A 24641-nucleotide genomic window follows, 5' to 3' on the forward strand; every position below is an offset into this window, starting at 1 on the left:
CAGAGAGGACCTGTGTGCATCAGGGGAGAGTCAGACCGTGAGGAGGACAGTCATTTCTTCACTCTTGGGGCTGACTCCACCCCATCGGCCCGCTGCCCAAGCAGCACTCCTTGTGGAGCTGTGATGTCTTCCTGACAGGATCCCCCTGCTCCCTTCCATCATGTCTGACTGATTCCGTTCCTCCTCTTTGGGTCTTGTGATGCCAGGAGGTGATTCTTGATTAGTCTAAGGCTTAAACTCCAAGCTCATCATGCTTTTCCCATCCCCCTTGATGATGAATGACAGAATTGGGCCTGTGACCCAATTCTGGCCAGTGAAATATGAGAGAGGCTACAGGGGGGATTGGGGGAAAAACACCCCTCTCTGATGAAAGAGAGACATAAAGTTCCCCCTTTCTGCCCCTGAACATGTTGAGAATGGTGGGGTGGAGGGCTGAGGTGACCTTGGCTCTTGGCAACGCCACTGAGGGTCAGAAACCCAACTCTAGATGCTCTGCCACTGGGCTTGCTGCAGTGTGAAATAACAACATTTCCACTTTTTTTTTTTTTTTTTTTTTTTTGCCACGCAGCACAGCATGCAGGATCTTAGTTCCCTGACCAGGGATTGAACCCGCTCCCCCTGCAGTGGAAGGGCGGAGTCTTAACCATTGGACCGCCAAGGAAGTCGCCACGTTCTTTACAGATGCTTGTAGGTGGGCTTTCTAATATTTATAACAATGGATACACTGAAGAACAGAATCAGGGCAGTGTGAGAGGCGTGGGGCAGACAGCACCTGAGATTTATGTGCCAAAGGGATCCAGGGAGAGGGCTCCAGGTCTTGGCGTGGGGGATATCCTCCTCTGGAGGCCCCTGCCTGCCCTGCACAGGCTGCGTCAGACACCCCTCTCTGTGCTCACCCCCATTCCACAGAGCGTCCCACAGAGCCATGCACTGTGACCAGACGGCCGGAGGCCAGGGCCTGGGAGGAGGATGGCTGTGCAGGAACACAGTGGATGAATCAAAGGGGAGAAGGAAACCAGGCTGGAGACACCGGGGAGCTTGGAGAAGGAAGAGCTAAGGGAGGGTATGGACCAAAATGGGGACCACGAGGGGATGGGCCACCAGGGTGGGGGCAGACGGGCTGCCCATGGTGGGGTGGTCACTTACATTTTATTGGTGCCTCAAAGGACTTGGCCACTGTCACCATCACATTGGTGCCAAATACCTAGGAGGAGGAGAGAGGAGTCTGGAGGGAGGTGAGGGCTGGGTGGGAAGGAATGGCTGTGCTTGGGCTTCTCAATGTGCTGCTGCCTGGGACGGGCGGGAAAGGGGCAGGGAGCCAGGAAGGGCTCCAGAGCAGATGTGAAGTTGAGATGAGGTGGCCACCGACACTGGCCATGTGGACACTTCACGGGGTTCCTTGTTCTAGGTAGCAACGAGGGGCAATTCCAAGGAGTTGGTAAAGGGCCTCTGATGCCCCCGGCCAGGCATCCTATGTTAGTTCAGGGGTCTGCCCCTCCCAAGAGAGAAAGTCCTCCAGCACCACGTACTTAAGGGGAAAAGAGGCTGCCTGAGGCCACGGAAAGGGTGCCTGAGTCAGGCTGCCCTCGCTCCCTCAGCGGGGCCCCTCAGAGTGAGTGTGGCAGGTCTCTTAGCCCAGGTCTCTTAGCTAGCACGCAGCCTACATCCTCACAGTTGGTACCTTGCTTACCAGCGTCCACTCATCTGCTTTAACCACACTTGCCTCAACGTCTGAGCCTCAGCTCACTTGCCGGAGAGACAGGACAAGCAATACCCCTGCTGGGGCCACCATGAGGAAGAGAGGGCGGCTGGAAAGCCCTGGGCATAGGGTGGGCTCTCAGCAAGTGAGGACTCTGCTCTCTCCTCCATTCCACAGCTGAGGGCACTGGGCCCAGAAAGGACGTGCTCTGGGGTCTTACTTCCAGGTCAGGGCAGCTTCCCTCTATCAGACGACCGCTGCTTGGGCCAGAGACAGGGGAGGAGGCGGCGAGGGGGCCCGGTAGCCAGACATCCTTTGCGTCCCTGCCCAACTCACCCAGAAGACATCGTAGATGAAGAGCCCGCCCAGCAGGATGCAGCCAGTGCTGACGTTGTTCAGGTGCAGGAGCTCCACCCCATTAAGGGAGAAGGCCAGGCCGAAGAGGTTGTTGGCAATCCAGTGCTGGGGAAAGATGCGGGTGAGACCAGCTCTCCTGCCCCCAACCTGCCCCTCAGGCGCTTCCCTCAACACTGCCCTGGGCCCTGGCTACGTACCTTCCTCAGCAGGTACCAGACACCAACGATGCTGCTCAGGCCCAGGCACACCAGGTCCTTGGTGTCAAACTCATAGTTGATGATCTCTGGGCAGAGAGGCCGGGTAAGTCCACTCCCCGGGGCGGGGCTGCCCCTCCCACCTGTCAGCCCCTGGACGGAGGAGGGCATGGCTGTGGGCTCTGTCAGAGATCCACAGGTTGGGGGTGCTCACTGGAGCCCCCCCACCCAGCCCCTCCAACTTCCTAGAGGAGGGAGGGAATGGAGGCCCAGAGAGCACACAGGCCTGACACAGGGTCAGAGGGAGATGGCTCATGGTGCTGGAAGCACGGGCTCTGCGCTTGTAGCTGGGCGGCCTCGGGGGAGGCAGTTCCCTCTCTGAGCTTCAGTTTCCTCATCTGTAAAAAGGGGATCACAGCACCTCCCTGATAGGACTGCTGTGGGGAGCAAGTGAGACGGCCCTTACACAGCGCTCAGCATGGAGCCTGCACACAGTGGGTGCTCAATCAATGCTGACTGCACCGAGCCCAAGGCTTTTGCAAGGTCCCAGTTCTTTCAGGAATCTTTCCACTGTGCCACCAAAGGAATCAAGAAGCTTGCTGGCAGCGCTGTGTCAACAGCACAGGAGGAGGAAGGTAAGAGAGGGAGGCCTGGAGAAGCAGCAGGCAGGAGGACCCCAGGGTGCTCTGGTGGGGAGCCTGTGGCAGACGTCCTGATGTTAGACCTCTTCTCCACCACCTCCAAGTGTCCTACTGAGGAAGCTCAGAGAGGCGGTGGAGCTTGCACAGGGTACAGAGCACAGCATTTCCTGTCAGATTCCAGAATGTAGCAGACTGCTGGTTGGCCCCAGTTGTTGTTCACTCCTTTGTGCTAACAATACCCTGATGATTTTCCCCTGGACACAAGGCCAACTAGCTCTCGGCCACATTTTCTAGCTTCCCTTTAGCTAAATGGGCCCGTGATACAGTTGTCTCTCCTTCCTCCGGGAGGGACAATGGTGGAGCGATGGTGCGCTCTTCTGGATCCGCGGGCCCCCGAGTGCGGCAGAGCACAAGACAGGTGAAAAAACTCAACAGTCACTGACTGGGTACAGATGCCTAGAAATGCACAAAGGAATCCTGCTCTCCAGGATCTGCATATAAAATCGCTGCTCTCCAGGGACGAGGCAGAACATGCTAGGCACATTCACAAGTGCGACATTCGCAAGCTCAGACTTTGACACGAGAGAAATACCTTCCATCTGGCCAAGCCGTTGATAATCCTGTCGCAGCAGTAGAACCCACAACCTAACTAACCCACGTGACCCAGGCTTTCCCCAATTCCCTGCAGTTTTCATTTTTTCGAAAGCCACGGAACTCCCCTTTCAAATCGTAGGTGGGGAATAATCACACTAAAAACTGACATGATCAGAACAGCCACGAGAGCCAACTGTTTACTGTTCACTGTGAGCCGGGCAGTGTGCTGAATGCCTTCTACTCATCACTTACTCACAGTCCTAACAACATGCCTATAAGGGAGGTACTAGATTATGATGTTCACTTTACAGATGAAAAAACCCCAACCAAACCACTCAAGGCTCAGAGAGGTACCGGTGTGCACCCAGCGGCAGAGCTGGGATGTGATCCCAGAGCCCACCTTTTCCATCACTCGCTGTACCGGGGAGTCCCAGTATTGGAGAGACAAAGGCGGGGGTGGGGGAAGACACCCAAAGCAGGGGAAAGTGGGCAGCACTCACCTTCCTTGTTCTCCCCAGAGCCCTGGGTGAAGAGCAGCTGGTACTGTCGATTTGGGAAGTTGGCTGGAAAAAACTTATTCATGAAGGGGCTGGAAGGAAAGACAAAGCAGGTTGGCAAACAGAGCCCCCATGGGCAACAGTCACTGATGCCCTCCCCAGGCATCTGTTTACAAGCTGTTATCTCCCAACAGCCTCACAGCTGCCCTGAGAGGTAGGTGTTATTGTGCCCATTGTACAGATGTGGAAACAGGCCCTCAGAGGGCAAGTGACTGCCCAGGTCACATAGGAAGTCAATATCTGAGCTGAGACCTGAACGTAGGTCTCTGGACTCCTAGTGCTTCCATACTGCCTCCGAGTTATCACCCAAGAAACACAAAGCAGAGGCAGACTTTCACATAAAACAGTTTTTAGGAGAGCAATGGATTCCAAAGTCTAGTTTATGTACCATCTGTATCAGAGCCCCTTGTCAAGAATGCATATTCTGGCTCAAGCCTGAGTAGGGCAAGTCCTCATTCTTGAAGGAGACCCACTGAGTCTAGACAGATGGCAGAGCTGAAATGAGGTGCCAACCAGTAGCCTGGGGTGAGATCTGACTCCTTAGAGGGTGAGCATGCCTGGGCCCCATACTGCTTAGGATGCTGGAAGGCTAGCAGCCGAGAGGGGCTCATTAACCTCAGATGGTCCTAGATAAGCCACTTTCTCCTTGCCGGCTCCCCCGCAGCCAGAGGCAGCTGACCTGGCCTGGTCCAGAGTAAAGCAGAGGATGCGCCAACCGTGGCCAGGCCCACAGAGGGAAAGGAGATCTGCAGCCCTCTCTCCTGGGCTGGAGGTAGAGAGGTAGATGGGTGAGGAGGCATGAATTTTTTTTTAAAATAAATTCATTTATTTATTTATTTTTGGCTGTGTTGGTCTTTGTTGCTGCGCGTGTCTCTTTAGTTGAGACAAGTGGGGGCTACTCTTCATTGCGGTGCGTGGGCTTCTCATTGCGGTGGCTTCTCTTGTTGCGGAGCATGGGCTCTAGGCGTGCAGGCTTCAGTAGTTGTGGCACACAGGCTCAGTAGTTGTGGCTCGTGGGCTCTGGAGCGCAGGCTCAGTAGTTGTGGTGCACGGGCTTAGCTGCTCTGCGGCATGTGGGATCTTTCAGGACCAGGGCTCAAACCCGTGTCCCCTGCATTGGCAGGTGGACTCTTAACCACTGCGCCACCAGGCAAGTCCCATGAATTCTGCTTTTGACTCTAGGAACGGAAAGATAAACCCCTTGTCCCAATTCCTCAGAAGCCTCTTGTTTATTCCCAAAGCCATTCAGATGTGTTCAATGTGGCAACTCAAAGCTGCAGCATTCCTTTGCATTTTGAGGCTATTAGAGACTTTCCATTAAAATGTCCATCCAGGGCTTCCCTGGTGGCGCAGTGGTTGAGTCTGCCTGCTGATGCAGGGGACACGGGTTTGTGCCCCGGTCCGGGAAGATCCCACATGCCGCGGAGTGGCTAGGCCTGTGAGCCATGGCCGCTGAGCCTGCGCGTCCAGAGCCTGTGCTCCACAACGGGAGAGGCCACAACAGTGAGAGGCCCGCATACTGCAAAAAAAAAAAAAAAAAAAAAAAAAAAAGTCCATCCAATCACTCTTTCAAAGGTAGCCTGTTAAACTATTTTAAAGTTTTTGAAACCCCATAAAAATCTAGCACACTCCTCTCTCTCTCTAGCAGTTAGCAGACCCAGAGGCAGCCGGAGTTGACTATAAAGTACACTATTCTGGTGATTTGTTTTAACTATTTCCTTTAATTTTCAGTTTCCCAGAACACTTAGCTATGTTGACATGAGGCAATTCCTTCTAGGTGATCCCTTAAATAGTATATAAACTATGCCAACACAGATAAAGCATAAACAGTATAATGTGAATTATTGTTACCTGCACCTCTTACTTCAATAATAAGCATGGTGTCAGCTTTGTAATCCAAATAAAAGGAATTAAATATGGGAAAAAAAAAGAATGCATATTCCTGGACTCCCTTCCGGACCTATTAAGTCAGATGACCTGATGGACACCCCACTCCATGACCTGTCAGGCCTGGGATTTTTACGAACTCAGCCGGACTTGATGAGCTAGATGAATCACAGCCCCTTGGGTGGGAGCAACCTCACGTTCACTCCTTCCGTGAGGCCTCTGTTGCTCACGATGGGCTTGGCCCTGTCTCTGGAAGCATTCTCTCTGATTACTCAGCATGGTCCACTTCCTGCCCAGGCAGGGAGCAGAGACTTTCTTTTCTGGATCACCTTCAGAGAAGGAACAGAAAACTAGGGGCTTCTGCTCAGCCTGGTGCGGCAGCATCGTGGAGTGGACACAAGCTTGGGGGGCCCAGCCCCGACACGTGCTCTGCCATGTGAGGCCCTGGGCGAGCCACTTTAGTGGCTCAGTCTCCTTGGTTATATGTGGGGATAATACCACCTGACTCAAAGGGTTGCTGTGAAGGTAGGAGAGAAGGTGGGGAGAAGTTTAGCCCAGCACTGGATCCTCAACAGGGGTCATAAGAACTGTGAGTGCCCATCATCGCTGGCACTTGTCCAGAGCCTGAGCTCGAAAGCAGCTGGCAACACCAGAACAGACCGACAACGACTGATGGGTAGGCAAATCCAGAATGGTGCTCCCAGCTGTAGGAAAATGGACCCAGGCCGAGTGGTATCGAGGGCACAGTGGTAAAGGCAGGGAAAAGGGAGCTGTCCAAGACCCTGGGGCTTGGAGGAAGAAACTATGGATTAAGAACCACCTCTGGGCCTCAGTTTCCCCACTTGTCCAACAGCCAATCCCTCCCAGTCTGCAGGGCTGTGGCATGAATGATGAGGGCTTCGTGATTCTGTGGAGACATGGTCAACACAAGGATGCAATTGGGAGTGGGTTTCTACAGATGGGCTCTGAGCAGGTGGGAGGCAGCAGCTGGGATGGATGAGGCTGGAAGCTACTTTCAGCTCAGTTTGCTGAATCACTTTTAGGGAGTTTGAAGCCAGAGGGTGTGTGCAGAGGCAGAGAGAAGGCCTGAGGCGCTAAGCCCTTCACTCCAGCCTGGCATCTGCCTTAGGAGCTCAACCAGCAGAATGCAGTGCTTAAGAGTATGGACTCTGGAGCCAGGCTTCCTGGGTTCAACGCCTGGCCCTGCCACTGAGCTGTGTGACCTTGGCAAAGTTACTTAACTGTTCTGTGCAACTGTTTCCTCGTTTGGAACGCTATAACAGTATCTTTCTCATAGGGATATTAAGAGGATTATACGAATGCTTGGCACCCTGTAAGCTTAACTGCAGCTTCAACTCCAAGTAGGAAGTCTGTAGACTGATGTCTTTGTTATCTCGAGAAAAGAGGGGCTGCTGGGTAACACATGGTAAGAGTCAAGCAACCTGGCCGGTGTGAGCCTGCCTTGAGGGCAGGAGTCCCGACTTATCGCCTTCACGACACTCACGCCAGGCTTGGGGCCTGGGAGGCAGCTAGTAAACGCTTGCAGAACGCCTCTGAATGCGGGCTTTCGTAGCAGGCAGAGACTCCTTCCGGCCCTCGATGGCTCATGCCAAGCCTAAAGGCCACTGCTTCCTGCTGGGAAATCACATCCTGGTGCCCTCCTCCCCTGGAGGTGAAGGCAAGGGTCAGTGAAACAGGTGATGTGGCCTCGCCCCCCTGGGGTGGCAGAACCTTTTCGTCTAAAGGTCATCTGGGTGGGATATGAACTCAAGAGGTGATAAAAATAAGCTGTGGTTCCCTTGGCAGGAAGGATATTGGCATGGGCTTGAGTCTTGGTGACTGTACAAGGTGAAGGCAGGCTGTGAGCCCTTGCCTTCCTCCAAAACCTCAGGCTGTGCTATCTTTGCAGGGAGGCTTGAGGCAGCCGCGGGAAGGGGAAGGAATCCCACGAGCGTCTCTGCCTGGGCTACGCAGCTCCGGGCTCAGCTTCTACAGCCTCTCAGCTGGCCTCTCCTCTGCCAGTCCTCGGGAGACCACAGGCCCACCAGAGAGGGTGCCCAGGCCCCTGTCTTTAAGTTCCCTCTCCCCTTCACTTTTGCCAGACCGGAAAGAATACCTGGCCGTGGAGTTAGACAGACCTGGGCTCAAAACCTCACTCTGCTCCTAGCAGCTACGAAGCTCTCTGAGCCTCAGTTTTCCTGTCTTGAATCTCTAGACCTTGTTTGGATCCTGAGGCAGGTCTGACTGAGTTTGTGGATACATATAAACAATTCATCAAAATTCTAACAACACTGTAGACCTCTTTGAGAAAATATTTAAGAAAATTCAATTTGATTGAAGAAAAGTCAATTTAATTCTTAGATCAACTACCTAAATAGCATGATTAAACTATGCCCTTCCCCTTTTCTACTAAAATTATTTTCATCTGATTCAGTTCTTTTCCATGTATATTTTCCAGTAATGAGTTCTTTCATCCCAGCTTTTAGCCCGTATCAATTTTTTTCAGAGGATAGCTCGGACCCTGAATGGTGAGTACCCTTTATGCCCATGGCCACCCATTATTTTCATAAGGTCTAATCTTCCCAGGTCAAACTGTGTGCTCTAAATCTTATCAAGAAAATGATTCTTCTGTTAATTTTTAGTCACTAACAAATTTTACCATGTGCAGTTTTAGTTGCTTTGGTTCTATTTTCTTTGATAATTTCTAACAGTAAAAATTATGAATTGGTTAAAAGACAGACAACTGTTTCTTGGCTAATCCACGGGAAATCTGGGACATTGTTCCTCAGTTATTATTCTAAAAGGGAAAAAAAGGTCTCTGGTGTCAAAATGACACAGGCTCAAAATACCCTGCTCGTACCAATTGTAGGATTGTTGAGATAAAGTGAAATGATCAATTCCTCAGCACATGGCCAAACAAAATATACTGGGTTCTTGCACTCTGAGGTGGTGGCTGGGCTGTGGGGAGGACTGGGCTCTTAAGGCTCTTGTAGATGCTGGGGGGTGGGGGGAGATGGGCTAGAATTGGGGGGGGGGATCCAAACCAGCATGGGAAGTGACTGCTCCCACACCGGTCCACCAGGAAAGGACAGGTCTGTCCCCTGAGGAAGGGTGACTGGGTCTGCCACTATCTTGCTGGGTCCTGGCCAGTCAGGCTCTCTGGGTTTCCATCCTAAACGGATGGCGGGGCTGGCGGGAGTGGGGGCGCTAGAACAAGGCCTTGTGGGTGAAGGTAGGTGTAGTTGGAGACAACACTGAACTCAGTCCCAGCTGTGTGAATTCGGGCCAGCCGCTCACTCTCAGTGCGCTTGGCACTTGCTCTGGGCAGGTCACAGACGTGCTCACTTGATCCTTCCCACGCCCCTACGAGGAGGTACTCGCAGCATCTCCATTTTATAGGTGAAGAAACTGATGCTAGGAAAGCTTGAGTAACTTGCACAAATAACAGAGCCTTGGTTCCAGGGCCATGTGCCTTTTGAGCCTATGCTCCTGACTTCCAGGGTCCTGCTTAGAGGAACGAGGCTAAACTCCCCCTGGCTCTGCACGCTTCCGCGAGGATCCTGCTCTTTCTCTCTGACTGTTCTGGGAGATCCCGCCTGCACTGTCAATGTGCACAGGCCTTCCAGCTCCTGGCCTGGCATCTCCCTCCTACACCCTCTTCCGGGTTTCCTACCCTTCGGAGTTGAGTCCAAGTTGTGTTCCTGCCTTCTGGAAACTTTTCCTGGTCTGCTGACCACCTCTGTGGTTCTCAGCCCGAGGCTGTACCTCCTCAAGAGACCAGATGGAAATAGACTGGGATGCTTTTGTAGTCACAGTGAGGGGGTGTGCTGGGGGCGCAACCCCCATTTGGTAAGCAGCCCCACCCGAGGACCAGGGGCTTAGACCCTTCATCCCCACTGAACTGACACAACATGCGGCAGTCTGAGCAGGGTGGCAGTGAAAAGAGGATGGGCTCTGGGGCCACAGAAACTTAGGTTTGAATCTTGGCTCTGCTGCTTATCAGCTGTGTTGTCCTAGCAAATTTCTTAACCTCTCTGAGCTTCAGTTTCTGAATGTAACAGATAATAATAATAACAACGGCTAACATTTATTGAACACACTGAGTGCCAGATACTGTGCTAAAAGCTTTCCACATGACCCATAAGGAAGGTACTATCAGTTTTCTTCACGTTCAGGTGAGGAAATTGAGCCCAGAGAGATTAAGTAAACTGCCCAAAGTCACAGGGCTATTAAGTGGCAGAGTCTGGATTCAAAGTCAGATAGTGAAATTCCAGAGCCTGTGCTCCTAACTTCTCTCTATACTGCCTCGCTCTCTTATGAGCTGAGACCACGTGTGAGAGGCCAGCTTAGTGCGTGTGCAGCAACTATGACACCTCGCAGGTGGCAATGGCATCACTCTTCTCAGTACTGTGACAACTACCATGACATTACTGTTCACAAATAACTTTCCCAACAACCGTGGTGGGAAATACCCACTGGATATTCTTACCATTCCTTGTAAAGAAACTGTGGCCCAGAGAGGTTATGGTTCTTGTTCTAGGTCACCCACGGTATAACACAGGGGAAAGATTCCCTTGGATTTTACAGCCAGGATTCAAACCTGGCTCTGAATGACGCCAAAGGTCATGTTCTCATCCGAGCCCCTGTACTTGCTCTTGAGAAAGCCGCTTCAAATGCCGCAGAGATGCCTTCTGACCTGATGGTGTGCGACAGGGCCAGGATTCCCAGCACGAAGAAATACATGGACAGCAAGAGGTTGATGTACTCCTGGGAGAATATCTGAGGCAGAAATACAAAGAGAAACAGGAAGTCAGGGTTGCCAGTGGCTATGAGGAAACCAGAGTCCACACTTCTCTTCTGGAGTTGGGGAATGGTGTCAGAAAGACCCTCAAATGGTACTGGGGGGCCTTCTAGTTTCTATGGCAACAGGGAAAAGGGAAGGAACTTCAAGCCCTCAGATGCACCTCCCAAAGGAGTCTGTAGGTTTGCGCTTGGTGGCTCCATTATTTGCAGACAGGCAATATTGTGTGCGTGTCGAGGGTCCTGCATGGGGGAGGGGAGTCTGAAGTTCAGAGTCCCAAGAGAGCCGTCTGAACCTCAGAATGCACTCTTCCAAGCTTCCTTCTCTCTGCTCAAAAATCTAGGGAGCCCCCTACAGCGGCCACACAGTTGAGTCATCTGCACCCTGTTCCATTCTCCATGCTCTTCTGGACGAGCCCTCCCCCAGTGATTCTGAAGCTCTGATGGCAGGCCCTCACAGCTGCTTCTTGGTCCTGTTATTGTTAGGTGAACCCAAGGAACGTTGTCTCTCGCAGGGCTAAAGCCAGTGGTCACATGTTGTTAATTCTGGACTTCAGGCAGGCTGTGCCATATGGCTCCATGGTTGCTGCACTGTCTTTTTTTTCATAAATTTATTTTTATTTATTTTTGGCTGTGTTGGGTCTTTGTTGCTGCATGTGGGCTTTCTCTAGTTGCGGCGAGTGGTGGCTACTCTTCATTGCGTTGTGGCGCGCGGGCTTCTCACTGCAGTGCTTCTCTTGTTGCAGAGTACGGGCTCTAGGCACGTGGGCTTCAGTAGCTGTGGCACACGGGCTCAGCAGTTGTGGCTCACGGGCTCTAGAGTGCAGGCTCAGTAGTTGTGTCGCATGGGCTTAGTTGCTCCACGGCATGTGGGATCTTCCTGGACCAGGGCTCGAACCTGTGTCCCCTGCATTGGCAGGCAGATTCTTAACCACTGCGCCACCAGGGGAGCCCTGCATCGTCTTCTAATTTGTTACCGTGAGGCTTTCTAACTGGGAGGGAATAATGTGCTGTGGTGTGGGGTCTGGGGCCACTGGCCACTCTCAAGTAGGGACCTGTTTAAACCTCTGTCTGAGCCCCTCGATCCGCTGCTTAATGCCTCTCAGCAGCTCCCCTCTGCTCCCCCGAGCTCAAGGCCCACATCCTCCCCCTGGCCTCTCATGCTCTCGTGGCGACCACCACAGGCCTCCAGCCGCTCCTTCTCGTTTTCCGTGCTGTGGCCACACTGGCCTTGTTGTGCCACATTCCCACCCGCGGGCAGCCCATGTTCATGCCTCTCTGCTGCCCAGGACGCTCTCCTCTCCTCACCCAGGTTTCCAAGCAGTCTTCCTTGACGTGACCTCCGTTAATTGAGCTCATGTTTACCGACTGTCTGCTACGTGCAGTGCGTCGTGCTCAGCACTGGAATAGGCAGAGAAGTCCCTGCTCTCATGGAGTTCATGTGCCAGTGAGGGAGACTCTCACGAGATGAACATGCAATGCACTGTCCCGTGGAGATGGACGCTAAGAAGCAAAGCAAAGCAGGGCAAGGAGGCCGGGGGTGGGGGTGGGGCATCACACAGGTGGCCTGGGAAAGCCTCCGACACTGACTTCATTTAGGAGTAGAGCCCTTAACGAAGTAAGGGAGCGGCTGTGACGATACCTAGGGGAAGAGCCTTTGAGGTGGAGGGAAGGGTGAGTGCAAAGGTCCTGAGGTGGGCATGCGTTCATGTGTGCAGGGGACGGTGAGGGCCTGTGGCCAGGAGCCAAGGTAGGAAGGAGAGTGTCAGGAGACGAGGCTGGGAAGGTAAGAGGGAGATGGACCGTGAAAAAGGCTTTAGCTTCGTCTGGGTAAGACAGGCCGGTACTGCAGGGCTGAGGGCAAGGCTGTGATCTGATCTGACGGCCTGAGAGGATCCCTCTGCTGCTGTGTGGAAGGCAGACTCCACAGGGCAAAAGTCAAGGCCGACAGCCCAGCGAGCGAGCTGCATCCAGGAGGATGGTGCCCTGGGCTGGGGGGCAGGAGGGATGTGATGAGCCAGGGTCGGATCCCCGATCAGCTCTGGACTAGCGAAGTGGGTTGTGCCCAGGGCTGCGTGCTGAGAGGAGGGAGGAACCCTCCTAGTTCAGCCGAGCAGTGAGGTGGGTGAGGTGCTGCTGTCTGAGACTGGGGCGTGGGCAGGAGCAGATTCTTCCGTGCTCTTCTGGTGCTACAGACCCCGCCTTCACACCACTTTCTAGGACTGTCACTTCGCATTTATCTGTGTGACTGCTTGACCGGTGTCTGTCTCCACCACTTAACAAGAAGCTCCCTGAGGGCAGGGGTGGGCCAGCTGTTTTCCTCACTGCAGTGTCCCCAGCACCCAGCACAGGATCTGGTGTGTGTTTGTAGAATGACCGAATGGACGAGCACATCAGTGGCTACAGTGTGAATGCTCCTACCCACACAGGCGTGTGGACCGTGTTTACCCGTGAAGACATGGTGTCCTCTCACACAGTGTTCTTTCAACGTGGGTCCTGGGGAGAAATTTCTCTCTGGCCACACCTTTGAGCTTCTGGTCGGCTTGACTGTGTGGACTATGAATTGTGCACCAAGTCTCACTTCCTTTGTGCTTTGGCTGCTAGAAAATCAGAGTCACGCCTGTGTCAGAGGCACTTCTGGCAAGAGTACAAGTCTTTAGACTTTAGAGCATGGGGTCTGGGTATGGTCCTCACCCAGAGCTTCACTGTCTTTTCCTATTTTATTTTTTCTCCTTTACCCCAGTTTCTTCCTTTATTATTTTTCTTATGCTGTTGGATTTAATTTTTATAAGTTGCCTCAAAGCAATCAGGTTTAAATGAGGTGGGATAAGGTAAATTTTATGATTTTGAGAAATGCAACCAACTCCAGTGCCCCAACCAGGAAAGGAGGAGGAAAGGGGCAGAGTGAGAGCCACTGTTAAGCAAACCACAACCAGCGGTCAGTCTGGAGTCTGGAAGGGATCTGGTGGCCGTGCTATCCAGGCAGCTGCCTCTCAGACATCTCAACAAGGACACTCTGGTGACTTGGGAGGAGGTACGCTGTGTCCTCTGGCACAAGGCAGGCTGGGGCTTACCTGCCTGGAGAGGAGGACAGGCTGAGCAACAGGCGTCCGGAGCCTTAAATAAAAATGTTCACACCCTCTGCTGCCAGAAAGTCCTTTCTGGGGAATCTAGCCTAAGGAGAGAATCCTAAATACTAAAAACGTTAGATGGTCCTGAGGCAAAGGCCTGGGTGTATATTCCTAGCACTTAGCACAGCAGAGACTCGAGAAATATCTGCCAAAAGCCAAGTCGGAGGCAATGAGCTAGATGTGTACAGAGCCACAGAGATCTGAGCAGCACAGGGGAGAGGAGAAGGAACACAGTTCTACTTACAGAAACCAGACTCTCACTAAATACACACAGATACATTAACACCATATATTTTATAAAAAGAAACACATCCAAGGACACAAATCAAACGCATTAGGGCAGGTGCCTCTGGTGAAGGGAAATGAAGGTGGCAAATGGAGATGGGCATCAGGGTGAAGGTGGTGAAGGAAACAAGGAGGGGGCCCTCGCGTGGGCCGATGCCAGTGTGCTGTGAACCAAAGCATATGATAAATTCACCTCTTCTCCCGAGGTCCAGGAAAAAAAAAAAAAATCAGGGAATACCTAACGTTATTCGATGCAATCTTACTTATAAGAGTAAAAATCAGAACGACATTTTCTGTTTAAAGTGAGGGGGATGCTATAAGTCAGTCGTGGTGTATCTGCTTGTGGGGATATTCTGAAATCATTAAGAAGAGCAGTTCTGATCCAATAATGAGGGAGTGATGGAACAGGAAGCAGGCGTTAAAAATTATGTTTCTGACTCACTCACAGACTGGTAAAAATAAAGAATTTTGATGCGAGTCAGTATAGGTGGGAGTACAGTGAAGCCAGCACACTTGTAACTGTTGGTGGAAATGTAAATTGGTACAATCAGAGGGATTTGGCGCCAACTATTCCAGATGCTGTTTGATCTGGTAATGCTACTGCAGATATACTTGCCAGATACTTACATGAGGATGCTCATGGCAGCAGTGCTGGGACATCCCACCACTGAATGCCCCTCAGGGGCACATCCACGAAACACAACCACAAGCAGCTGTTACAAAAAATGAGGTAGCTCTGACTGTGTGGATACAAAAATATCTCCCTGGTAAGAACCATATGTTCGATACATATATTTGTTTTAAAATTGTTACCTAAATGTAGACCTATGCATAACGGAGTGAGTCACAAGGAACTACGCTGGGGAGAGGACTATGGCTCGTTTGCACCTTCCCTTAGATTGAAAAACATTTTCTTAAACTATGTTTATGTATTTTAAAAATGTGAATTAAAAGTTATCCTTGAGGAGGGATTTCCCTGGTGGTCCAGTGGTTAGGACTCTGCGCTTCCACTGCAAGGGGCATGGGTTCGATCCCTGGTCGGGGAACTCAGATCCCATGTGCCGAGCAGCGTGGCCGGGGTGGGGGGGTGGTGGTGGTGAAAGTTATCCTTGAGGAATTTTCAACGACCAGGAAAAAAGTGCTTGTAATGTATTATTAAAAAAAAAAGTTATAAAATGATCATTAGGTTAAAAATACGATTATGAAAAGCCTGAGATAGGCCAAAACGTTAATAGTGATTACCTCTGTGTATTTTCCCCGCTCTTTAAGTTTTCTGCATATATTACTTTTATAATCAGAAAACAGTACATGTTATATTAAAAAAAAAAGTTTGAGAGTTTGCAGTAACATGAGAAAATGCTCACGATGTAATTAATGTGAAGTGAGAAAAGCAGCTACAGGACTGAACACACCACATGTTCACAGCTATGGAGGAACCATGCACAGGGAAAAGCAGAGCAAGGACACACCTCCAAAGGGACTCTGTGACTGTCTCTGGCAGGGGGGTTTTGGATGGCTGCTGTTTTCCCCTTTTTACTTTTCTGTGTTTTCCAGGTTTTCAACACTGAGCCTGTGTAACTTTTATTGGGAAAATAAACCTCGATAAATTAAAAAAAAAAAAAGCAATTAGTATGGTAGAGGTATGTCCGAGACATAGCTATACCCCACCCCAATATGAAGAGTACAATGAAACCAAACCGGTATCAGGAAAACAAAACAGAAAGCTCCTCGAAGAAAGGAAATAAAGACTGGTGGGAAGGGGCCCCCGACATCACAGTGGGGTCTCTGGGTAGTGGGCCTAAGGGTAAATTGTTATTTTTCCTGCTCTTTATTATCTATAAATGAACATGCATGTCTCCTGTGATGGGAAAAATAAAACAAAATCAAATAAAGTTATTCAAACCGAATGCTACAACAGGTGACAAAGGACTTACTTTGAAAAAGAGGTAGAGCCCCAAGAGCGTGCAGCTGGCGATGATGGGGAACCGGGCAGCGTCCCGGCTGGTGATGGTCTCGGGCATGTCCGAGGCATTCTAGACGAGAGAAGAAAGGCCCTGCTGAGTGCGGGGAGTGCTTCTGGCCTCTGAGGGTTGGATGCTGGCAGGAATTTGGTGCCCCAACAGCTCGTTCATCTCCTTCCCCTCCTGCCATCACTGAGTTGCCTCAGGGCTTTGCAAGTGCTGTTCCCTCTGCCCGGGCTGCGGACCACCCAACCTGGGGCAGGACGCTCTGATCCCATCGTCTTGCTATTGAGGAGACCTGCACTCCAACAGGGACAATTCCTGGGAGGACCCAGGGCACATGCGGCAGAGGCAATGGGTACATAATAACTGAAAGAGAAAACCCTGGACACTGGTGACAAGAGAGCAGTTCTGGGCCTCACGAGGACTACCTCCAGTTTTCTTATGGATTAGCTGAGATGTAAATATGATCAGTCTTTTATCCAGTAGGCAGTGAATATTATGAGTGGAAATAAACCAACAACACACAAAACTTAACAATGGCTAAAACCGAGTATGGGAAGACACCAACTGCAAGGAGAAGCAAATCTGGACAAAACTCAACTCAAGAAGTGTGACTGCGAAAACTGAATCTGGTCAGAGTAAAAGCCACCTTTAAATTCACAATGGCAGATGCAATAGTTGGCAAGAATGTGATCTAGGTAAAGAGCTGACGGAGGATAAATATTTACATGAAAAACAACTGAAGGCAATCAAAATCATTTCAGTATTATCAAAATGGAAAAAAACTGGAAATAGAGTAACAGTGCAACATAGAAAATTAAGTCAGCTCCATAGAATTCGTGACAGAAGACTTTCGAATGCAAATCCATCATAGTAGTATAATTCTGGTTTAAATTTATACTAAAAATGTTTTTTAGTCAAGTGGGGAGGCCCTTAACCAAACTCCAACATATGCATGGCTGAGGCGGCCCAGGCACAGGGCTGAAGGGAGACCCGCCCTTGTGGAGGGACCAGGTAGCTCTGTGTGAGTCACTCTCTGGCAGCTTTGCTGGGAGTGGGGTGGCGGTGGGTGAGCAACAGTGACATGGAGAGGCAGGGTCATCTTCCTTCCCTCTTCTCTCCCAGCCCTTGGTTTCTGCTTTTGGCAGCACTGTGCTGTGGGGTCTGGGCAAATTCATCGCCCTCTCTGTGTACCTCCATAAAATCATTATATTTCCTGTGTAGCAGCAGGGTGGGCACAAAAATAAATGAGCTCCTGACCATAAAGAGTTAACAGGCAGGTAGGCCAAGACCTTGACATGTAAACAGAATATCACCGCAAACTGTGACATGTGACAGAACAGAGACACGCGTACTGCGGTGGTACGTGGCATGAGCGCCCAGTGGTGGAGGGAGGGCTCTGATGTCAGCAGGCCCAGCTGCACTCCCAGCTCTGCTTCTTTCCAGGTTTGGGACCTTGGGGAAGTTAACTTCCTTCTCAGAGCCTCAATTTCCTCAGCTGTAAAATGGGGTGACAGGATTTGATGATTTTTTTTTTTCCCACAGCACTGGAAGTACTTGTGTTGTGCCTTGAGCTTCCTACAAGTTGTATAAACCATTTGTGTTATTCTTATGTAGAAGGGAATCATGAGAAAGCAGACAGGACACTACTTTCGCAAGGAAGCAGGGGAGTGTCAGAGGTGATTAGAGCAGATATCACTTAAGCAAGGCCTTGAAGGCCAACCACAGGGTCTGGTATGTAGTCGAAGCCAGATAAACGCTGACTAAGTTGAGGAGTTTGCTTTGTGTACGAGGAAGGGAAGCGCTTACCAAGCAGAGGGACCTGTAGATGCAGGCAGGGCACATGGTATGAAAACATTCACAGACTCTGGCTTCACCTACAAACCAGTGTTACCGCTCATTTCCACAGTCATTTCAATTCAGCCCAGGATCCTGGGCGGGAAGAGGCTTAATATTATTCGATGACAAACCAGGCTGGACAGATGCTCCATCACACAGAGGAATCTGGTCTCCTCTGTGGGTGGCTATTGGAAATATCCCACGTGCAATGTTGAGTCAGAACGGGAGACTTGAAATCTGACCATTGATGACAGTAACACGGATAACACTTACTGAGAGCTTTCTAGGTGCCAAGCATCGTTCTAGGTGCTTTACATGATTTCATCCTCACAGTAACCCCAGGAAGCAGGTACTTTTAATAGCTCCACTTTACAGATGAAGAGACTGAGGCTCAGAGAGGGACATAACTTGCTTTAAGGTCACACAGCTGACGAGTGGCAGAGCCAGGATTCACACTGAGGCAGTCTGGTTCCAGAGCCCAAACTCTTGGCTATTACCCCCTAGACGTCCTCTACCTTTTCTATCTGGAAATTTCTGCTGGAAAGTTGTGACAAGATGCTCAGGGAGCCTACGACCTTTCTGAGGAACAGAATCCTGAAGGCGACAGAATCTTTGTAGTTGGAAAAATACAAAAAGTTGTCAGGATTCTCCACTGATTCAATTTGGATTTTTAAACTAGACGTTCTTATGCAAATGCAATGGCTCCTGAAATGCAAAACATACTTGGGGGCGGTGGGGGGGGGTTGGGAACTGACACAAAGAGCAGAAATAAATTCAGCTTCCAGTGACATTCTGCACGCTCAGTTATCAGGGCGGAAGCAAAAGGAGCGAGGGAAGATGGCTCGCTCAAGTCGTTGGCTCAGCTGGAGCTCTGGGAGTTCTGCTTCCAGGCCATGCCCTAGAAAGGATCTGGAATTCGTGGGCCATTCTGTTACCCCAGGGTCTCCTCTCCTCACTGCCACGTGCACTCACTCACCTGAGCATCTCCTGAACTACCCCCCACCCCAGCCCTTTGCCCCTACTGCAGTCTCCACTAGCACCACCTCACCAGCCCCCTTCCTGCCTGTCACCTCCCCTATCAGGAGCTCTTTCTGAAGGACCTGATCGCATCCCACAACAGCTCAGAAACCTCTGGAGAATGGACTACCAAGCAGCCGTCAAACAAGAACTGAGGTCACTGCGGGTGGGAGTATAAACTGGTACAACCTCTATGGTGGATAACGTGACAAAATCCGTCTAAATCAAACATGCACAGAGCCTTTGACCCTGCAAATCGATTTTAAGGAATTTATCCTACAAATACACAGAAAAGTGTAAAGTAACAAATGTATAAGGAGATTAATTTCAGCATGGTTTGCGATAGCAGAAGACTGACACACCTAACTGACCAGTGGAGGACTCCAAATCAGGGGCCCTCACGCTTGGGCTCGCGTCAGAATCGCCAGGAGGGCTTGTGAACAGATCTGCGTTTCTAACAAGTTCCCAGGTGATAACTGATGCTGCTGGTCCTGAGATTACATTTTGAGAATCATGGCTGGGGGGTACAGGTGGACACCACACAGCTGTTAAAGAACACAACCGTGCCATGTGTACTGACATATTAGATCTCCAAGATGTAAGTGGTGAAAACAGCAAGGTGTAAAAAAGAGTGTATCTATAACAAAATGTAAGTTATGTAGCAAAAAATGGGGGGAAGCATATGCTTATTTATTTGTAAAGGCACAGAGGCTCTGGATGGATAGCCAAGGAACATGTAACAGGGGCTGCCTCGGGGGAGGGAAACTGGGAAGCTGGGGTGGGAGGGAGATTTCACTTTGTCCCCCTGTACCTTTGGAATTCTACACCTTGGGCATGCGTGACCTACCCTCCCCGCCATAAAACAAGGTACATCTACATGTACTGACATAGGAAAATGACCAAGACATACTGTTAAGGAAAAAAAAAAGAATCAAGTTTCAGGGCAATTATGTCCCGCAAAATCCCACTTTCATATGCATGCGCACACAGGCGCATACACGCTTGCATGTATGCAGGAAAAGGTCTGGAAGCGGGCACACCAAACAGCTAACTGGGTCACTTCCACAGAAGTGGTACTGGGGGGGCTTTTCCTTTATACTTCTGCGTTGCTTGAATTTTTACAAATGCAAACATGTAGTAACTACGAAGATTAACTGGTGCGTTGCCCTCAGGATTCTGGACCTCAGAATGGCCGCAGGATCCTAGAGCATCTTCCTGTTACATCACCCGAGTACCTGTACTGGCTCACATCAAACTGCTCACTGCCTCCTGGAAAACACCTGTGGGCCCACGCCTCCCTCTCCTCCTGTCCTGCCTGCTGAGCTATCCACCCTGCCAAAGATCACTGCTGCCACCTCTAGCAGTCGGCTGGTCACACAGCTGTTCCTCCTTGGTGACTGCGCTCTGTGAGGGGAGGGCTTGGCCTTCTTTGTCTTGGCACCCCTGATACCCAGCCCAGAGCAGGAACCCAGTCCAGCTGGCTGAGGGGCTTCTCTGAGTTACAGGCCAAAGGCCTTTGAAGCGATGATGAGTAGCTGTTGCTGGGATTTGCTCCCTTCTGGGAACAGAGGTCTCTGACAGGAGTGGACACTGCTCTCAGATGGCTCTGCCCATGGCTACTTCTTCCCAACACACTCCTGGACTTCTCCTCCCATGATTTCACAACTCGCCCTGCCTGTCACGGACAACTTGCCCCCAGGGAGAATTCTGTCCTCACATGCCCTCTCAGCTGGCTGTGGGGGGTCTAACACTAGCGGGAAATCAAAGCTCCTGGGCCCCCAAGCTAACTTTTCTCTCCTTGGCAAATGATTAGAGAAACAACTCAGGGTAGAAAAAGGGCGTCGTTTGGCCTGTCCTCTCCCTAGGCCACTTGTATGGGTCTTTAGAGGCACCTGCATCAAGGAGAGAGCCCCGGACTAGGACCAGGGACACCTGGTTCTGCCCCTAATTGGCAGAGAAGTCATTTCTTTGACTCTCAGTTTCTCTGTACAATGGTGTTAATAAAACTGGCTCTGCCTGTCTCACTCAGTTGCTGGGCGAAGGCTTGTAAACTTTAGAATACCCTGGTTACTGGTGGTGGGAGGCTAAGGGTCAGGCTGTTTGCAATTCCATGCACAGTCTTCCAGCACCCCTGTCTTGCCGGAGATGCTGGGGAGAGGTATTTAGATGCTTCAGTAGATCGAAAGCTCTCTTCTATCCCTACCTTCTGCTCCAGCCACTCCAGACCTTCCACCATCAACTAAACTGCCTCGTACAGCTGCTTTCCTGGTTTCCTCTGCCTCGAATGTCTTCTGGGGGAAATTCGACCTCTACCTCAAGGCTCCAGCCCACCTCCAGCACAAAGCCGCCCTGCCCTGCCCCAGGTGTGTTCAATTTTTCTCCCTAAAGCCTGCAGCACTACCTGCACTACAATCACAGATCTCGTTATTCCTCTCTCATCCAGACACCTAAACTCCTTGGTGACAGCGCTCTGACCCACTGATCTTTGCAGCATCCGTCTGCCCTGGACAACAGTGGAGGTTCAGGAAATTCTGTTGTCTGGAAGGTGTTTTCTGAAGAGATTACTAATCCATGTGTAGATGGTGCCAAGGAGAATTACTCAGTGTAGGGAGCCCCTCACATCAAGTGCCCAGCTCACTCCTTGCTGCCCTTCACCTTCTTTGTCCTGATCTATTTCAGAACATCCCCCTGTACCAACTGTTTGCCCGAAGCAAAGGTAGGGAGGATGAAAGCCACCAGAACTCTGCTTAGAAGAGGCAGAATTGTACGGAAAATGGGGCCACCTAAGCGTGACCAATCCCCTTTGCATCTGACCACAGAGGGAACCAGCCTCAAGCTCTCTGATCTTGAGAAAGGAAGGTGGCAGGCCTCGGCCACTGCTCAAGTTGGGTAATGTTTTGAGAACCTGGGCTTGAGCAGTTTCAAAAGAGGCAGCTCCTCTATGGGTCTGCCCTCTTTGGGTACGACGGCTTCCGCTAAGGTTCAACTTCAGGTCTGGGTGGGGGAGGAGCGGCAGGGAGCTGCAGATCAGGAGGTGGTGGAGGATGATGGGAGAGGCTGCCAGGAAGTGAGAAGTCACTGGTGCAACGGGCTAGAGAGGGCTTAATATCGGGAAGAAGGGTGACAGAGAGGAAGTCAGAAGGTGGAAGGCCCTGGGGTCCTCTTAGGTATCCAGTGGGACAGATGTTGAAGGACAGGGATGAGCTCTGGCCCAGTCTCACAAGAGAGGCCTACAGCAGCTCAGTTACTCAGCCCAATTTGGTGGAAAGACTGTCTTAAGGGGCATGAGAAGAGCTACTTTGAGGTAGGGTTTGGGGTGGGACCAGGGTCAGGGTTAGGGGTTAGGAATAGGGTCTGGGCTCAGGCTCGGACAGGTCCGAGTTTGGGTGTAGTCAGGGAGAGGAAACCAGCAAACCAAGGGTCTATGGCTGGTTAAAAAGAGAGGCACCAAAGTGCCAGTTCCTGAGGAGTTGTGTGACCGGAACTGGTTCCAGAAAGTGATGCAAAAAACTAGGAGCTGAGCTGGGGGTTCCAGGAGCTAATATTCCTGTGTTAGTTTTTTTTTTATTTTTTATTTTTTAGGTGGGGCAAAGGCTTGATCTGGGGGTTCTAGGAGAACACTCTATGGGTCACAGATTCCAGCTGGGCAGGTGTCAGAGTCTAGGGATGAGCCTGGGTGCCAGAATTTGCCCTGGGTTAGGGTGAGGAATGACAAGAGGCTGTACTATTCAGGAGGTGTCAGAACCAGTGCCCCATCAGATACAGATGGATGTTGACCCAGAGCCTGGGATGGGGTGACTGTCCCAGATGGGATGAACAGCCAGAGCAGAGCGTGAGGCTGGTCTGGCTGGGTCCAGCAGGCTCAAAACAATTAGTACCCGAATCACAGTGTCAGGGTCGGCCAACAGTGCTTCCAGCATGGTGCACAGAGGGAGGGATGTGTCAAGGTCTGAACGGGGGTGGAAACCGCTCCCTATTTGAGAAAGGCGTCAGTACCCGGTTCGCGGATCGGTGCCCAGATCCTGGGGCACCTAAGGTCAGCCCCGGGATGTGGGCCCGGGTTGGGGATGCGGTGGTGAGCAATGCTGGGAAGGGTCAGTGTCCGGGGGAAGTGTCTGTCCCGTCCAGGGCGGGCGGGGGAAGGGTCCGTGCCAGCCGTGTCAGGGTGGGAGGTGGACAGCGCCCGGCTTTGCCGCTGACCCTACCTTGCCGCGGGCGCAGCGCACGGAGCGCAGGGCGCCGAAGAAGATGGGCAGCAGCGCCATGAGCAGGAGGCTGCCATAGGCCAGCGCGATGCCCTCGGGCGTGGAAGGCGGCCGCGTCGTGCCGTTGGTTGGGCCGCCTGCCTCGACACTGCCGTTATGCGGGTCGCTGAGGGCCGAGTCCATGGCAAGGCTGCACTCGGGGTCCGACTCCAGGTCCGGCAGCTGCAGCAGAGACGCAGAAGGGAAGACGGGCTATGCGTGGAAAGCCACGTTCCCCTAAAGAAACAGGAAGTGACGTGCTTCCCTCGCCGGCCTGCGCCGCGCACGCGTGCGCGTTCACGTCTCCCCGCCCGCGCGCCCTCTAGCGGTGGCGGAGGGACAGGCGGCCGGTTGCTAAGCAACTTGCTGGTAGCAGGGAGAGGATCACTGGACCACTGCGGTGGATATCCATCCCTAGGGAGACCTGAGGACCCCATTCCCTAGTCCCAGTCAACCTCCTTAACTCCAGGACACTAATAACTAAGAATTTGTTTACTCATGCAGGCATTCATCCAATATTTAATCATTCCCTCACTCCTTAAGTATTTGGGTATCCCATCATACCCAGGCACTGTCCTAGGCTCTGGGGACACAGAAGGGAACAATATAGGCAAAAGTCCGTCCCTGCCCTCATGAAGCTTGCACTTTTAGTGTGGCGGGGGGTTGTTGGGAGGATAATAAATAAAATGAATAAAATAAATAAATCAAAGTCTATAGGATGTTAGTGTGTAGTTATATGTTACATAGCATGTTTTTTTAAAAAAATTATTTATTTTAGGCTGCATTGGGTCTTCGTTGCTGTGTGCGGGCTTTCTCTAGTAGCGGCGAGCGGGGGCTATTCTTTGTTGAGGTGCGTGGGCTCTCTCATTGCGGTGGCTTCTTTTGTTGCGTAGCATGGGCTCAGGCTTCAGTAGTTGTGGCACGCCGGCTCAGTAGTTGTGGCTCATGGGCTCTAGAGTGCAGGCTCAGTAGTTGTGGCGCATGGGCTTAGTTGCTCCGCGGCATGTGTGATCTTCCCGGACCAGGGCTCGAACCCGTGTCCCTTGCATGGGCAGGCAGATTCTTAACCACTGCAGATTAAGTAATTTAGAGGGAGATTAGTAATTTAAGTAAATTAAATTAAATTAAATTAAGTAATTTAAGGGAGATTAGTAATTCAGAGAGACATCCCTCTCTAGGAACCTAGTGAACTTTTGTATATGGCTTGGGCCAGGGTGGTTCCAGCCAGTTCCAGAGGACAAAAGTCAGGTGGCTTGCTCTGCAGATGGCCAGCTCTGTCGGGTTCCCAGTGTATGTGTGTCCAGGAGTGAGGAGAGGGTATAGGTAGGAGTGACCTGAACTTGGGTGCAGGCCCAAGCTGTCTGGGGCTCCTGGCTATGCTAATGGTGCTCTAGTTAAGAGCTGGAGAAAGTATGTAGCAGACAAATTGATG

The 24641-nt window shown here is 51.3% G+C and overlaps 1 protein-coding gene across 6 annotated transcripts in view; it reads right to left on the reverse strand.

Annotated features, from left to right (window-relative positions):
- Positions 1-23475, reverse strand: part of HM13 (histocompatibility minor 13) — a 41273-nt gene extending 17798 nt beyond the window's left edge. For 4 of the 6 annotated variants that reach the window (XR_009535120.1, XR_009535121.1, XM_060122507.1 and 1 more), the window contains exons 1-7: positions 23171-23474; positions 16080-16178; positions 10626-10708; positions 3986-4074; positions 2254-2339; positions 2036-2161; positions 1147-1204 (exon numbers count right to left, since the gene is read on the reverse strand). Coding sequence is in view for 4 of the 6 variants with exons in the window: in XM_060122507.1 (XP_059978490.1) it covers positions 1147-1204; positions 2036-2161; positions 2254-2339; positions 3986-4074; positions 10626-10708; positions 16080-16178; positions 23171-23353 (724 nt within the window). In the remaining 2 variants the exon portion in view is untranslated. Of the gene's footprint in view, positions 1-1146; positions 1205-2035; positions 2162-2253; positions 2340-3985; positions 4075-10625; positions 10709-16079; positions 16179-23170 lie in introns of all 6 variants that reach the window. The other 2 variants (XM_060122504.1, XM_060122506.1) reach the window with 2 other exon arrangements.
- Between the last annotated feature and the right edge of the window lie 1166 nt (positions 23476-24641).

This window comes from Lagenorhynchus albirostris, chromosome 15 (assembly GCF_949774975.1).
Source record: "Lagenorhynchus albirostris chromosome 15, mLagAlb1.1, whole genome shotgun sequence".
In the NCBI taxonomy this organism is placed as follows: domain Eukaryota; kingdom Metazoa; phylum Chordata; class Mammalia; order Artiodactyla; family Delphinidae; genus Lagenorhynchus; species Lagenorhynchus albirostris.